Here is a 17,839-nt window from a genome sequence, read left to right on the forward strand (position 1 = left end):
ATAATATTGAATGTTATAATGATTATAACCTAATCATTTTGTTTTAAAATTAAAACACTCATTTTTACTTGTTCATTGCTGCTCATTTAGCTCATTAACCTAACAGGTTAAATTTTTTCCTAAACTTCTAAAATAAGAATTTCATACTTAATCAGATTCTCTTAAACATTTTAAAATAAAGAAAAAGACATTATAAATCTAGCAAAGAAAATTGACCTAATTATTTAAGCATAGTTTAAGCAATTCATGAACAATTCCCCTCAACATTTCAAATTAAAATAACAAACTTAAGATGTGATTATATCAAATACTTCAAACATCAAACAGTAGGTATTAAATTGTTCTCAAGCATTTATCAACTCTCAGAATGTTAAAAAGTAAAATCTTATATATTTTCATTCAATTATTTTAGGTATTTCAACATCTTAAAAATCTACTTTATTTAGTATTATTCATTTTCCTAAGCATTTAACTGTTGACTATAAATTTAGCTAGTTAAGTTCTCCTAAAAATATACATTAAAATAATAAAATTTAGTAATTTTCTAGTATAGTATATTTATTGAGCACTTAGTTTAAAAGCATAAATAAAAAATGACTATAAAATGTGTATTGCACCTGAATAAATAAAACTTGCACAAAGGCATCATTACTTCATCATCTATAAATCTTATTTAAAATATCTTTCTGGTGTAGCAAAGTTGTTTTTTCAAGTAATAAAAACTGAATTATCAGTTCAGGTCCTCAGTAGCAATTGAGATAGCAGATGGCCAGTCAGTGATGTGAGTCCCAACTTGCAGAGGGCACAGGAAGTAGGTTTCCTCTCAGGGGAATCCTACTGGAGCCATGAATTAACAAGGAAGCTTCTGCTTCCTGTTTTGTCATTAGGAGACCCATCCCAAGCTTTTAAAATGAAGTTTCATTTCAGAATTCAATGCATCACATACACACTCGGGGTCTTTCAACTTTTACTCTTATCCATTTTTTTTATCATAATTTTTGTCTCACTTGCTCATTTTGGTGGATGGAATTATGCACACACACCCCAACACAGCAGTTACGCTCAGAGACCACAACTGAGACTTCATTTTACTCTTCTTTCTCATTCTAGGCAGGTGGAGTGTGGCTAGAGAAGGTGGGTCCCTGGGGAACAGACCATTGGGGTATTTGGTTGTCCTTGTTGAACAGTGCTGTTTATGCTTCATGGTGGCCATGTTCTCAGCTACTTTCCTCCACTGTCCTCTTCCACCATGATGCTCTGCCCAACCTCCAGCCTTGAGGAATGGAGCTGGCTATCTATGGGCTGAGACTATAAGCCCCCAAATAAACTTATTCTCCTCTAATTTTTCTTGTAGGATCCTTTGGTCACAACAACAACAACAACAAAAAGCTGACTAAAACATCTATCATGTAGCATTGATATAAGTAATTAAATGAGATAAGGTATACAGAGCTCTTAAGGTAGAACGAAGTGCTTAAGCACTCAGTTAATGTTATTAGTCAAGTGGACTCTTTAATTCTCCATGCTATTGTCCCAGTCTCCTGACTGGCAGTATAGTCATATTCACACTCTTTATTTCTTTTACATACCAGTTCTTAAAGAGGAAAGAGGGAATGAAAAATAAAGAATGCCTGAATGCCCTCTTTGAAAGGAAGGAGCTAATCAGATCCTAAGTGGGCAGAACATAATGTTTCCTCACATACATATTTGTAAAGCTATACTAAGTAATAATAGTCAACAAAATGCTGAGATTTTGTGTTTTTCAAATAAAAATTTTAAATACAAGTATTAAGTACATATAAGATTAAATCATGTAATAAGAGCCACTTCAATTTTTGACAAGCTTCTTATTTCAAAGCCTTTAGATGCTTCCTGCAATCAAAACCCATTTTCAGATTCACAGGGAGATATTATCTAATGCTCCACTCAAGTCTTTTTCTTTTCTTAATTTGAGGTCAGTTTCAATGGCCTGTCTCACATCAGCTGTCATTTTTGTGATGGAAATGTCATTGCACATTACAGTTTTCACTGGGACAGTTCTCATCTTTGGTTTCAATTCAATTTAATTCCAATCAGATCATTGTGTCTCAGAACAATTGAATTCACTTAAAATCCTCTCTGTTCAGATGGGATTGTAACCACTACTTCCTGTTGCTGCTGTTGAAGTTCCTGAAACCTTCTAAACCTGTAGTGCTACTAGGAGGGTGCTGGGTCTGACAACAAGACAGTGCCACTGTGCTCAATGCAGTGGGCCTGGAGCCAGTCCTGGAGCCAGCTAGGCCAACATTAGGGCCATCATGTTTAAACCATCATTGCTCACTCTGGTGTTGATGCCACAGTCTCCACCCCAACTCCCATCAAATCCCACGGGTCAATGCTGTCCTTACAGTATTTTACTGCATAATCATTGCAGATTTTATGCCAAGTTTTGTTTTGTTTTTTCAAAATAGTGGAGTGTGGCTCTCTCTGCTTTCTGATCATCACGTGAACTGCTTCCTTCTGCTACACTCTTCCGCCATAATGTTCTGCCTTATCTCAAGCCCCCCCAAGAATGGAGTGTGCTGTCTATAGACTGAGACTTCTGAAACTGATTGAATGACTAGTCCCAAGCCGTGTAGTCAACAGACAGCCTCCACCATGCACTTGTTCTGCCGACTGCCTCAGTTGCAGTTGCAAGTTACTTTGCCTGGGGTCTGCTGTTCTCAGACCAGCTCTCACCTAAGGAGTGAAAAAGGCTTAGCCATTTCAAATCAAAGTAGGAGACAGTAAATTAGGGCAGTACTCACTTGAGGTTTTGTCAAGTATGCATCACTGCCCAGCATCTGCTTTGGAAAATTCAACCTCTGATGAATAAATACTGGATCAATTGCTCATACTTAAATTTGAGGGAATAAGAAGTCAGATACAAAAGGGATTCTGCTGCTCTGTTCATAGTAAATCATCCTACATAGACCTGGACATGGATGTAATTCCACACAGTACACACAAGCCTATCCACGTCAAGAGCTGCATTTCTGAGCTGGCTCTCTCTCATAGTCCAATCATCCAGACCAAGAAGTTGACATATCCTCCACTACCTGATGACAGTTTACCCAAATTTCAAGGTTGCACTTCCTTGCATATTTAATAAATAGCTTAATCAACACAGTTCTCAAACTACATTCTAAAACACATTGCCAAACTCAAAATACATGGGGCAATACATTTCTAGATTTTTAAGCTTCCATCCAGATCTTTTCTTTACTGTCATGAACACAGTAAATAATTATCAAATAAAAGTTCCTTCGGTGTTTTCACTATTGTATATTCCAATCTTATTTTCTATCATTTGTAATCACACAATATGTGCACCAGCAAAATTATCTTCTCACTCTTTCTCACACATCTCCTATACTTCCTTCCCCAGCTTGAACATCCATTCCCATGTCCTAAAGTGGAACATTCCACTTGTTTGGAGCTTTTTCTTCATATATCTCCTACAGCAGTTTATTGAAACATCCATTCTCATAGTACATAACACTTATTGTACAACAATTTATATGCTTCATTCCACTCCTAGGAAATCACAAAGCATGGTGTATTCCCACTACTGCTATATGAAATCATTTTTAGAATTCAAAAAGAATACACCATTTTGATAAATTCATGTAAGAGTCAGTTTAGGATCAGTATTAGCCTCTGAAGTCAGACTACCTGTGTCAATCCCAGATCTCTGAGTAACTAGCTATATAACCTTTAAAATGATGTGCAAGTGACTGAAACCAGAGAGATGTGAAGGGGGCAAGGCATGTGCATGGTGTTTTAGCTTTGAATTTTCTCAATGTGAGTAGCTCAAATTTTGCTCCTTATAAATATTTAATACATAATTTTAGATAAGTTAATAAAATTGTCTTTTCTGTAAGACTAACTACACAAGGGAATAAAAAATAATCCTTGCATACAAAAAAAAGTGGAGGGTGACCATTGAAGCTTTCTTAAAAGATAAAATTGTACCAGTATTACTTAAAAATAATTAATTATTAAAGTGATATGATGCAAAATTACAATGCATGGAAGACTCATTAAAATTGAATAATCCATCTAGGCATGATGATGCACACCTGTAATCCCAGCATCTCGGGAGACTGAAGCAAGAGGATTTCAAGTTCAAAGCCAGCCTCAGCAACTTTAGCAAAGCCCTAAACATCTTAGCAAGACCCTATCTCAAAATAATTTTTTTTTAAAAAAAAAGGATATTTCTTGTCCTTTTTATTTTGTGTGTTGATTCAGGGTCTTGCTAAGTTGCTGAGAGTCTTGCTAAATTGTTGAGGCTGGCCTTGAATTTATAATTCTCCTACCTCGGCCTCCCAAATAGGATTATAGGTGTGTGCCACCACGCCCATCTTGGTTTCCTCATCTCATGTGCCATCCTCAGCACCACTCATACAAGATATGTTTATTGTTAGTATTGCAGCACTCTAAACAAATCAAACAAGACAGTGGAAATATACTGACAATGTGTGTGAACTGAAAATTCTAATTTTGCAGTTCACAGTGTGCAAGGAGACAAATGTGCATCCATATGCCACTCACCACACTTTGCTACTCTGTTTACCTTTTAAGCAGCATGAGGAATAGAATTATACCATGTGAAAATTATGTGATAGAATGTTATAAACCAATTTTGGGACTATAAAAGCAGGATGCCATAATTAGGCAGTGAAATATAGTAACTATAGGAAAATCTTTCCTCACATTTTGTTTTACAAAAATCTTAGCTGAGAAAGAGCTCATTATGTTTAGGAGTTGGAAAAATGTTGGAATATTTGCTTTGTTTGGTTATTTTTCTAGTCTTCGACTGGGGTTATAGCTCAATGGTAGAGCACTGGCTTAGTAGTGCTAAGTTCGATCCTCAGCACCACATAAAAATAAATAAATAAAATAAAGTTTAAAAATTGTCTTAAAAAACTGAGTGCAATAAAAAAAATAAAACACTCTTTCTTTGTCCCAAAAGACAGACAAAGTAGGGTTGGGTGACAGCTTCATTCATGTCTTCCTCAGTTGCCCTTTTCCCTAAGACAACTGGACTCCTTTTCCAGACCTGACTTGTATGCCTTATTTTCTCTAGAAAAGTTTGTTCCCAAGAAACTTCCCTTGTAAGACCTCTGGTAGAGATGAACCTCCACTCCAAGATATATCAACACTCCTTTATCCTGTCATCTGTAGGCTTAGTCCCTGAACACAAGCATTTTGGGACCTTAGTGGCCCTGTCAAGAGGAGGAAAATAAAGGATTCTAGGCCCAGACAGGATCAGCGTCTAGAAAATGCATCCAGCTGAAGGGCTTCACCTGAAGAATGGAAAGACCAGTAGGCCACTCACAGTTTTTCTAGAGGCTGTTCTTGATTCTCGCTAATTGAATGCACAAGGAAATTTGTCAAATAAGTAAAACACTGCCATAGAGGTCCAGTTGGAGCTGTGTTCTGATTTGGCATCAACTACATGGCCTCTGCTGGTGGTATCCCTGGGTATGGGGAGTGGTAAGAATTGGTTGCAGTCATAGCCCAGCCCACTAATCAGACTTAAGGCAAAGCCATTAACAAAACCCAGTGCTCTGCAGGCCTGGGTACATTGGAAGAGTTGTACCCAAAGCAGTCTAAAAGAATTGGTGAAGCTAAGGTCATAACAGGGAATAAAGAGATTTTATATAGAACTAAGGGATAAAATGAGATATACATGCAAGTTGCCAACCAGGGAAATCTAGAGGAACTAAATGAGAAGCTAGGAAGCTATATGAGGGATGTGACACCTGCTATATGATACTGGCTTGGATCTTCAAGGCACATTACACATCTAGATTTAGTGTCTAAAAAGACAAGGCAGATAAAACCGTTTAAATGCATCAGATGTGGAGATTGGGCATACAGAGTGTGTTTAGGAATGATGTAATTGCTAAAGCTTGGACTTCAAAATTAGAAGACTTGGGTTTATATTCCAAGTCTGACACTTATTCATGATATGGCTTCGTGTAAATTAATCTCTCTACATCTCTGTATCCTCCAGTAAAGAACCTCACTGGGTTCTTTAAAGGATTTGTAAAGTTCATATCCTAGTACCTGGCACACAGTGGGCACTCAAAAATGAAGGAATGGTACACAGAATGGTACACAGCTAATTCCAGACTTCATTCATTGGTGGGGCTGACGCTGTTGACTCTTGCCTTCGCTAATGGGACTCAGGCACCAGCAAACAGGGCCTTCAAGGATGGGTCTCACACCTGGGCAAGGGACTATGTACCCAGGTCCAATGTGAGGGGTAGGATGGAAAACAGCCCTTTGAGGGACACTGCAGAGTAGCACCCTTTCGGGGCTGGGGATGTGGCTCAATCAGTATGGTGCTTGCCTGGTGTGCGTGCAGCCCGGGTTCCATCCTCAGCACCACATACAAACAAAGATGTTGTGTCCGCCGAAAACTAAAAAAAAAAAAAAGAATCAGAGTAGCGCCCTTTCTGGGAAACTTATGTTTAAATTATAATATTAAAACAAATATCCGTTCACCTTTTCCTGCTATATACAGAATCAAATACCCCTTTTCTCAGAGATGTGTGGATGTATATATACATACTCATTCGCACACTTCAAAGCCAAGGACATAGTAAAGCATGCCCTTTCCCTCTACAGTGTACACTCTGGCTTTTATTATTTTCCTTAAGTTATATCCTTATGTGTGAACCTTTGATCTCTGAAATGAAGTCCATATACTTCAGTTTGAGAATATTTGCTGCTCTCCCATAGTTTGTGAGTAATATTTTTGTTATCCATGGAAATTTACCTTTCTTTGTCTCTATGACTACAGAATTAACAACCTTAATCTGTCCTGGAAGATGAGTTGTATTTCAATTGAATGCTGAGATTAGTGTACAACACAAGATATCCTGCTAATCTAAATCTAGGGCTCTACTAAGAAAGCCTACCCCTCAAAACAAGGAATAGATGTTGCAATATTGCACCACTCAGACCCCCTTCCTCCAGTTCAGCCTTGCTTGCTGCCATTCCACTCCTCACAAACAGTGCAGTCACCTAAATTTTGACAATTCCAAAATGCACCAGGCCCTATATGCTTTTGCCTGGGCTCTCTTCTTTGCCTAAAGTTCTTGCCCCCCATCTTCTGATGGGCTCTTTTTCAGCATAAATGGCACAGCTCAAGACTCATTCTTCAGAATCCTCCCAATAGACCTCCTCAGTCCCCTCAAGTTTCCTATAGCAGCATATGTTCACCTGTTATTCACTTCTCCCTCTGAGTGCTTTGAAATCAGGGAAGTTATCTTATCCATGGTCTTTGTATTCCCAGTTTCCCTCACAATGCCTGGCACTTGTTTGGTACACACTAAAAATGTAAAATTGAAAACCAAATCACTCTTTTTGTTTCTTCTTCCTACAGAAACGATGACTATGAATAAAAGAACTGCTTGACCCAAGGCACAGTAGGACAACATCTAACAAAGATCTCAAGTAACTTTTTCCGTCCAGCAACACCCGGATGACTCCAGTGACCAAATGCTCAGCTGTAAACACAGCAATAACTGGCCATCTTTGCTATTTGGATTTGGTGAACCTGAATAGTCCAGCCACTTTCTTCAGGTGGCCCTTGATGATGAACTACAGGGGAAGCTTGTCTCTCATTGCCAAGAACCAAGATTGGACTATGGAAGAAAGCAAGTTGACATAGTGAGAGTCCCAAGAGTATCAGGACTCAGTGATTGATATAAAGCCCTTGGTGATGGGAACATAGCACCTGCTATGGCAGTGGTCACTCCGACATGATTATTTGCTTGAATGCCCTGGAAGGATAAAATATTTAAAAATATATCCAGGTGCTAGCAGCAGATCTCAATTCAAACTCCACTACCTACCCTAGCTAACAACTGTCTTTGGAGACTAACCTTACCTTAAGGAGTACTCCAGCTTTGCAAAGCATAGCCCCCAGAGAATAATAGGATAAGCAGGCCACTCCCCTGGAGAAAAATCTAGTGTAAAGAGAGTTAGTTTGCAGAAAATTCACTGCCTCCTCCTGTGTACATGGCAGACTACCAGTTGATCGTGGCCCTCTTTTATGCCAAAACCGGATTCTGAGTTTTGAGATTCTACATTATTTTTAAGTAACCAAGTCACTTCCTTTCAATTGGTAGTGTTATTAGAATCAAATTGAATTGTCATCTCTATTAGAGAGGTATACCTCTCAGGTCATATGCATTCTGGAATATCTTTTCCCAGGCACATTTGTCCAGTGAGAAAACAGCCTCAGAAGTAGGTAGAGCATTGTGTGAAATAAGATCATGGAGATCACACAGCGGTTCCCTGGGGGAAGGCACAGCTTTGGGCCTCCTTGGCCTGAGTGCCTTCTGGGGTATCTCCACATGCAGAAGCTCAGAGCCTAGCCTTGGACAGCCACAGACACAGGTTTTCTTCTCACTTCAGACACATATCATTTCCGTAGCACTTGGGGAATGGAAATACCTATAGGAGTGAAGGTCAAGGGCTCTCCCCGGGTAACTCTTCCATTATTCAGCTTCCCTTTTGCCAATCTGCTACCAGCTATGCACCCCATCATTGCTTCTGCCTCCACAGAAATGAAACCAAAGGCCTCAGCATACCCTGGCAGGACCAGAGGGCTGTTACCTAGCGGTCCTCTCTCTCCCATTATGGGTACAAGGCACCCTATCCATGCATTTGCACCATGACTTCAAGATAACATCTCCCTTTTCATATAGTCTCTTTGCAGCAGATTCCAGAATTGGATTGTAGTTTATCTTACTGGAAAATGCATTATCTTCATTTCAATTAACATTTTGATGTGGGACCAGCTGGGCAGAAGCAGGATCATTGCATATCCTCAGAAATTCTTATTACCTTGGCTGCCTGGTACAGGATGTCAGATGTATCCTGATATCAAATCAAAAAATGGTGGAGGCCTTTGGTATGTGAGGCAGTATTAATACACTCAAGCTTCATGCATTCCCCAACCTGCCTAATTCATTTCCATATCATTATCTTTCAACCTTGGGATTCAAAGGGAATCCCAGTCCTGTCTATGTCTAAAGACTTGAGAAAAATTCATCTCTCTTTGTCCAAGGTTCTCCTCAGCTCATCCCTCCCACCTTAGCATCTTCCACCATAGCAGTGTTTAGAACCAAAGCACGAAGGGCTAGTGCCATCAAGAGAGTGCACAGAAATATTGTCACTAGATCCAGGCAAAAAAGCCCAAAATTATGATCCCAAAGAAACCAGACTGTCTCCAATAGCTGTCAGTGGTCATCCCATTCCACTTTGGCATGCCCTTGGCAATGGGAGCCTGGGTTGGAGAGCCAGCTGTGCCTATTGTTTCCACCTCAGCATCTTCCTGCCCAGAGCTAGCAGCCCTGCGGTCCTAATGAGTATGCTACTGGCTTGTTGGTATGAAACATGGTGGCTTTGTAGGGGCAATCAGGCAAATATGACTACCCACATGGTAGGTATTTTGTGTCTGGAAAGCTCTGCCCAGCCAGTAGAGCTGTGGCCAGAGTCTGGTTATAAATTTGAACTCCTTCAGCCCATTTGCAACTCTGCCTCTGTTCTCTTGCATTCTGTTTGGTTGCCCTTTAGTTTCCTAGTAAATGTTCCTTTTGAAAAACTCAAACCTTGTCTCATTGAACTTGTGGGAAGGGGATTCTTCAGTATCTTTTTCAGGATAGAGAAGGACACTAAATACCTTGGGGAAAAGTGGAAATAGTAATAGAAAGAGAAACAACTAATCATGTCTCAGGGAGGGACCTTGGGAAGGATCGGTGCCAGGAGAAAGGAAGAAACCAGTTGTCCTCTCACCTTCCTGGCACTAAGTCCCAGCCCCTTCCTCATTGTCATCATCTTCAAGGAGAATTACCCTGGATGTGTATTGTTGCCAGAGCCCTTTCCTGGCGGGTGAATTGTGTACATTGAGCATGTACCAGAAAGTATACTGGTACATGGCAGGAGCAGGCGTCAGGGAGGGGAAAAGAGTGGTTTCTACAATGTAGATGCTTTCAAACTTCCCTAATAGTTAAGACTCCAGGGATTTAGTCGTCATTGACATCAATAAACCTATATTTCATTTGAAAAGAAGAAAAGTCTTTCTCTAAATTTAAGGAGACTGACAGAAGAGAGAGATGGAAAATGGTTTGGTATTTTCATGATTATCCTGTCCTGTGATAGGGGGTGTTCTAATCACATAACAAAGCACTACAAAACATAGTGATTTAAGTAGAAATGTATCCTTTCTCAGGATTATGTGGGTTATCTGAGCTGACCTTCATGGAAGAAGTGAAATGATAAAACTGAGGGAAGAAAATAATCAGGAATGTTGTCCCAACAGTGGGAAAAAAAAAAAATGTCCCACTAGGGAAAACCCGTGGGACAACTCCAAGGAAAACCGGAAAAGATAATGTTTCTAACATTCTGGGGGCTGTGGAAGGTGAACCTAGGTCCTCATCTCTAAGCCCAGGACAGATATGAGGCAAAAAGAAGTGCTGAGCAGTGCCAGGACTTCCTCAGGCATCCCTGATGGCAGATGTAAATCTCCCTTCACTTAATGTCCCATGAAAGCAGATCAGGCCTCTCCCAGGGACTGGCAGAAACCCACTTCCTTCTCCTATTCAAAGTGCTTAACTGTCACTTGCTGCCCAGGCTCCCTGAGCGTATGGGCTACGAAATTCAACTAGCTATATGATCACCTCTGCACTTCCCTCCCTGGTGTCTTCCCACTTGGGTACAGAGTTCTCAGCCTGGAAAGGATTAAGAGCCAAGATTAAAGATGACCCCCCCAAAGCCTCAGAAAATTGGGGCCCAACCCTGCAGTCCAGTCATCTTGACTAAACCTTAGTGGCATCAGAGTCTAAAGCTCACCCACAGGCCAGCACGAAACTGTAATATGACAATGACTTTCATGTCACCTCCTCCTAGTAGGAAAGGGAAGAATAGGTCAAAGGGACCTGGATCACGGATGCTGTCTTCAAGGCTCTGTCACTGATACCACACCCCCAAACTACATCAAAAAAACAAATGACTCCGAAAGATGAATGAGCATTGCCAGACAATGAAGAAATGTATTTATCAATATGAAAATTTATTTATCAATATGAAATTTATTGATCATAATTGACATTACATCTTCCAGGTTACAATATTTGATATTGCTTTTATCTATTTACTTTATTTTTTGAAAATTCAACTTTGATTCTAAACAGTAAATGTATTTTTTAAAAAGTTAATTTATTTCTTTTTGGCTCATTGCTAAATGTATTGTAGTTATTGTTTCAATGACCCTTCATTGCATTAAAGTTATTTCCAAGTCAGCATTTTACGTAAGAATATTTATGGTTTTTCCCATCAAGCAAACATTGTCTCCAAGATGCTGGCTTTCATTGTACATAAAATTCCTTTTTTATGATGTCCAGAGTCTTAATTTTGAATTTATCCGATTTGAATTTATCAAAGTAAGACAATTTCTCCAATTTACCAGACTTAAAGCTTTCAGAGAATATTAAAACCATTTCTTCAAATACCTGAAGACACTTGTCAGGACTTCAGAAATGAGCTTGCAAATAGGCCTTCCAGAAACAAATTTTTATCTTTTGTTTTTAAAAGTAATGATTTTGAAAACACTTATTTTCTCTTCAAGGAAATCTAGAACTAAGTTTAAAATTTATGTTTTTGGTTTTTTGTGAAATAAAACTTTCAAACAATCCTGTTTTAAAAGCACACAAGAAAGTGCAAACAAGATAAGAGCTCAGAAAAGAAAGGCATTGCCACAAATTGCACATTTGTAAAAGAGAAACAAACACACCGTCCCTGTATGTCACATCCACAGCTCAGCATGGACCTCTGCTCGGGGCTCACTGGACCTACTGGCTCTAGTAAGGCTCCTGGGCTGTTTTAGCCAAGCACAAAATCTGCGTATGGCTCGACACTATGGTCCGTGTTTTCTAATTTTGTTTTCAGGATAGAAAGAGCGACTATAAAATCTTTTATAGAGAATAAGACCCAGGCATCATTGTGCCAAGCCTGCCAGAGAAAAGGTGGTGTCTGGGCAGCACAGGAAAATGTAAGAAGAGCAGGAAAATGCTGTCTTCCGAATTAGAACTCCAGGAGTTAAAAGTATTCCAATCAAAATAAATATTTTCTAAAATACGTATTGGCTTTACCTTGTTCTCCACAAAATTAGATGTCATGTTATCTTTTTTAAAAAAATATTTTTTTAGTTGTAGTTGGACACAATACCTTTATTTTGTTTATTTTTATGTGGTGCCAAGGATCGAACCCAGGGCCTTGCACATGCTAGGCAAGTGCTCCACCGCTGAGCCACAACCCCAGCCCAGTGTCATGTTATCTTAAACAGCACTTCTGGTTTTTAAAGAATCCTATTTGCTTCCCTAAAATTAACAAGAAAACTTTTGGGGTGGTGTAGGTATTTGGGGATTCAACTCGGGGGTGCTTTATCACTGAGCTATATCTCTAGCCTTTTTTATTTTGACATTAGATGCTGCCTTGGAGCCCAGAGTCACTGGGATCATTGGCATGTGCCACTATGCCTGGCACAAAAAATCATTTAAGTTTTGACTTCCAGTGTTTTCCACATTTGAAATCCATGTTGAAGAGCCAATAACATTCATGTGTGAGATGCAGCTGGTCCTGGGGGGTTAGCAAGAAGAGGCTGCCTACCTGACATGCTGTGGTAGATCCTGGCCCTCACTAGTGCTGTGAACACCTGCTGGGCCCTTCACAGTGACTGCTGGACACAGGAGACAGTGCTTGCTGTAGCAGTCCAATTAGCAGCTTAGACAAACACTCAGGGGCTCTCGGGTCAAGATAATACAATTTGACAGCAACTACCAAGGGTTTTGCTGTCTCCTGACTTGAAAAGGTGTTCTTGTTCCCCACAGAAAGAAAGAGAGAGTAAGAAAGAAAAGAAAGTGTATCCATGTCATCAAACAGGAGAGAACAAGGACAACCACCATGTGGAAAAGGGGAATGCAGTGGGGGGAAACATCATGTAAAGCCCAAATATAGACTCCTTGATTTTTCTGTTTTAAAGTATTTAAGTTTTAGGAAAAATAAGTGTGGAAATCTAAAGATTATGTTTGTAAATTTAAAGAGTTCCATAAAACTAGAAAAGTTTAGCAAATCATTCAAATGCTCCTGATTATCTGGTAGATCAAATATTGATATTTGGCTGATTGGTGGCATTATGTCAACTTTTCCAGCCCATGCCAAAGCAGCTGTCAGCAGTTTCTTTCATAAAGGACTGCTTGATCCTGAGTGTAAAGTTTTGTTGAAAATCACTGCGCCTTAGGAAGAGAAGAGCAGCTTAGGAAACCACGGCCTTCATGTCCTGTGATGCTCCCAGGAATGGGGCAGGTCCTTGTTAAGGAAGGCATTTCCATAAATGAGGAAAGATTTCTCCTCCATTGACCTTCAGTTCATGACCTTCTATGACTGCGGGAGACAAGGTAAAAACACTAGTTTGGGAGAGGAAGATTTTAAGCTTAAAACTGTAATTACACAGTTAAGGACTGGGGAGGGAGACAGAACTTCCACGGCCTCCTTGAAACTATGCTGGTGAATGATCTCACTGTTTGGGGTCCTAACCATAAAATATTTGCCCTATTCTGATGGACAGAAGTAGTGGTAGAGACCAGCTGGTAATCAGAAGATGCAAAAGGAACTCAAACCAGTTACCTTCAAACTGAGCACAGGTGGGAGACAGCCCTGCCCAGTGGAGTCCTAAGAATCTACTTACCACCCTATAAGCTCCAGGCCTCCTGTTCCTGTACTCCTTGCCATCAGGTCCTACCCAGAGACATCTGAGAAAATGAAACAGCACCATACCTGTGACTGTATTTGGCCCCCACTCTTATGGTCTTTAGAAAATGTTAGCAATCCCCAAATGACTCAAACAACAAAAGCATGCACATAAGAAACCCTTACCGAGAACTTTCTGCCTTGACCCAACCCTTCTCTGGTTTCCTATCACGGCGCTTGGCATCCTCATGCCACTCTACACATACACATGCACCAGTGAAATTACTGGGCAAGACCAGCTCAGAAAAGGCTGGTGCAGAACTTGAATGTCATTTTCAGGCCAAGGAAAATTATTGCAGAGAGCATGGCCCCATCAGAACTGGAAGATTTGTCCTTGTGTATCTCTTTGCAGCAAGTAGCTCTCAGGGTCTTATGGAAATTGCTGCCTGGGAATGCCAGAAACAAGGTGAGTTCTCCATGAATGTACCTGGCCACCTAGGACAGATAGACTGGTCTTCTCAGGAGCCTCCTGTCTCCTTAGATGCCTGTGACATGCAGTCACAGAAGCTCTCACCCATCATTTTATGCAAAATTCCATATAACACTCATTTCCATAAACCAGTCTAGAAAAAGTATCCTAGAGGTGACACCACCTTTTCAGAGCCATAATATGTGGGTTAAAAAAAAGATGTTAGAGACTTCAGTGTAAATGCATAGGCCTTGTCAGAGCTGTCAATTCTGTTGATAAGCTGTCATTAACATGTAGTGTTTGCATGTGGCTCCTAGCCTGAGGAGTGCTGAGCAAAGACCAAGATGCCACACCTGTGTGGGCAGAGTCATAGACAGAGGGTAGCCCAGAGCTCTGCTCCTGCCTCTGATGCCAAGCCCTTCCTGTGGGGTTCCCTTTCTTCTCACGTGAGGCAGGGTGTGTTCAGTGTGTCCTGTGCCCTTCTGTCTCTGGTGTTTTTGTGTCTCTGAGTCTAGGGAACTGCTTATGCCCGTTACTGGGAAAGCCACATTGCTGCGCTGTGATGGTGCGGTCCTCGACACCTACTGCCCAGAAACTCAAGTTTAGGCTACCTCGGGAGGAGGGATTTTGATTTCCATAGAACATCATCTGTCTTTCCATGCCCTCCATTGTTTTTCAGTTTCCTCTTCAATAGATTTTCTTTTTTCACAAATGATCTGAAAGGAATTTGACTTTGAGAGTGTCCAGAAAATCTCTTTAATAACCAATGATGTCTAGTGCAGATCATAAAACCAGGACTGGAATTCCTTAAGCAGAGGAAATTCCATTTTGAATTAAATACCGAAACAGGTGCTCTCAGTACCCACAAAAGATTAACCCTAGTCCTACAAGGAAGCTGGAAGGGTAGAGCCATAGGAAGCTCCCTGGAAGGGGAACTTCTGACAAAGAAGGATTAGATGACAACAAGGAGAAAGACAGTCTGTGTGGATAGTTCAGAGACAGGAAGGAGGCAGGACACTGAGCACCTCTTTTCCTGGCCTACTTTTTTTTTTTTTTTTTTGTACCAGGGATTGAACTCAGGCACTCCGGCACTTGACCACTGAGCCACATCCCCAGTCCTATTTTGTATTTTATTTAGAGACACAGTCTCACTGAGTTGCTTAGCACCCTGCTTTTGCTGAGGCTGGCTTTGAACTCTCAATCCTCCTGTCTTAGCCTCCTGAGCTGCTGCGATTACAGGTGTGGGCCACCGTGCCCGGCTCCTGGCCTACTTCTTTAAAGGGGCAGCCTGTCATCCCTTGCCTAGGGCTGTCATAGAAAACTGTGTCCTATGAGCCCATGGACTTGTCCATCAGCTCATGCTGCTCAGCTTTGTGCTCACCTCTGTCAAGACAGAGGTGTTTGGGTGTCAAAATCAAGTACCTTCTACTCTAAACTGCACAGCTCACACAAACCAGCACTGCCCACCCACCCAGCAGCCCCTGCAGCACTGGATCAAGTTGTGGATTTCTTGCACCTGCTGCTCTCCTGACTGCAAAGACAGTCATTCTCATTCCTCAGCCTGTTTTGAAAATAAAACCACACAAGTCATTCTTCCAATCGATCAGGAATGGTAGTCAGATTGATTAGGGGAGGAGGAAAGAGAAAGGAGAAGGTTTGTGGGTACCTGTTTTAAATGGAATATATTCTCATTCAAATCTAAAAAGGAAAAGGAACACAATTGACCATAGTCCGATGCCTGCCTGAAAAGCCTCTGCCATCTAGTGGCCAAAGGCTCCAAACAAAAAGTTTGCACAAAAGTTGACCCAATGTTTAGGTTTGGGACACTGAACTAAGCCCACTCTGAGGAACTCTCTGGGGATCAGCTTTAAGTCCTGGGAATCTCTCCAAATGGGCTAGATGTTCACAAAACTCCAGAGATGTCACCTGGGAACTTGGGCAGGAGAGACTCAAGATAAGTCCTGTGCTGGGCAGACACAGAGACTGGATAAGACCCAGCATTTCCACACATACTGACCAGCCCTGGGCCTGGGGCCTCCAACATCATCTCCTAGCCATCATCTCCAACATCATCTCCAGATGCAGCCACACCTTCCACACCTCCAGGAGTCACTAGCACACATCTCACTCCCATCGGTGACTTTCATTACTCAGTCCCTTACTCTGTCGTCTGTACACCCCCCAGTCTAGAGGCTATCCAAGCGCACAATAGTAGGCAGAATTTCAAAAGCTCTTGGCAGAAATGTGGTTGCCAGATACTAAGAAAACAGAGACTCAATATAAGCCACCTGAGCCTACCCAACCACAACTGATGTGTCCAGCATTTGACCAGGATCTATTAGGACCAGGTGCTTGGCTTCCAGAAAGAATCCATTTATAGGAAATTGCACAGGTGGTTTTCAAAAGCTGAACCAGAGCAACCACAATGAGAGGTTTGAGCAGAGGGAGGCCATGCCCACCAATGAAGGCTGGGCATCCTGAGAGCGGTGGGAAAGCAGGCCAGGCTCTTCACTTCAGGGAGGGAACAGCACCTGTGCCAGACACTTGAGAAGGTTCTGGAGAGAAGACATTTCCAGTAAAACATGGGGCAGTCATAAATGAATATCCAAAACTGAGATTGTGCTCTGAGTAGACTCCAGCCAAGTGAGGGAAGAGGAAGGACAACATGAGGTGACTGGAGGTGAAGGGGGCCTCTTGGAGGCGTCTCACTCATGTCCAATCATGACATTCTTGATGAATGGAAAGACTGGTGCTGAGTGTTTGTGTTCCCCCAGGTTCTTATGTTGAAGCCCTGGCCCCCCAGGTGATGGCATTCAGAAGTGGGAACTTCTGGAGGTAGTGAGCATAAGACGAGGTCACGGGGATGAGGCTGCCATAATGGGATTAGCGTCTTTATGAAAAGAGGAAGAGACCAGAGGGCTCCCCCTCTCTCCCCACCATGTGACAACACAGCAAGAGGACGGCTATCTATGAACCCAGAAGCAACCCTTGCTAGACACTGAATCTGTCAATATCTGGATCGTGAATGTTACAGCCTCCAAAACTGGGGGGGAAAAATATCAGTTGTTTAAGTTACCCAGTCTTTGGTATTTTGTTATAGTGATCTAAGTTAATTAAGACAGTTGGTGACTTACAGCAAAGGGTACATGGACACAGAAAGGTAATTAAAGGCCTAGTTTGTAATGACTAGAGATATCACAAACAATTACATAAGAAAGTTTCCATTAGCTATATGGAGGTGTTCTCTCCTGATTCCATACTAGTTTTAAAATGATTCTCGAAATATCTCCTTAAAAAATACCAACTTGTTTCAATAACCTGTTACCAACAAATTCTTACCAAAACTTCTCAGTCAGAAACTCTTAAATTCCTTCAACAATATATTTGTTCCTTTTTAGTCCATCCTGAAACTGAATTTAGTCCCTATGAAATCCCATAGACCACACCCTTTCCCTCCACTTTCACCTCCTTCTCTTCCACATAATCCAAAGAACTGAAAAGAAAAAGAATAGTAAATTAATAGGAAAATCAATACATTTTTGGCAAATGTCATTGTGCTTAAGAAGGATAGCTCTTTTAAAC

The 17,839-nt window shown here is 41.1% G+C and overlaps 1 protein-coding gene across 1 annotated transcript in view; it reads left to right on the forward strand.

The window, feature by feature from the left end:
* The window catches only part of Syt9 (synaptotagmin 9), a 173,631-nt gene extending 158,811 nt beyond the window's left edge, over window positions 1-14,820 (forward strand). The window contains exons 7-8 of the mRNA XM_077108490.1: window positions 14,201-14,254; window positions 14,773-14,820. Coding sequence (XP_076964605.1) covers window positions 14,201-14,254; window positions 14,773-14,820 — 102 coding nt within the window. The remainder of the gene's footprint in view (window positions 1-14,200; window positions 14,255-14,772) is intronic.
* Window positions 14,821-17,839: the final 3,019 nt, after the last annotated feature.

Source organism: Callospermophilus lateralis, chromosome 2, assembly GCF_048772815.1.
Source record: "Callospermophilus lateralis isolate mCalLat2 chromosome 2, mCalLat2.hap1, whole genome shotgun sequence".
NCBI classification, from domain to species: Eukaryota; Metazoa; Chordata; class Mammalia; order Rodentia; family Sciuridae; genus Callospermophilus; species Callospermophilus lateralis.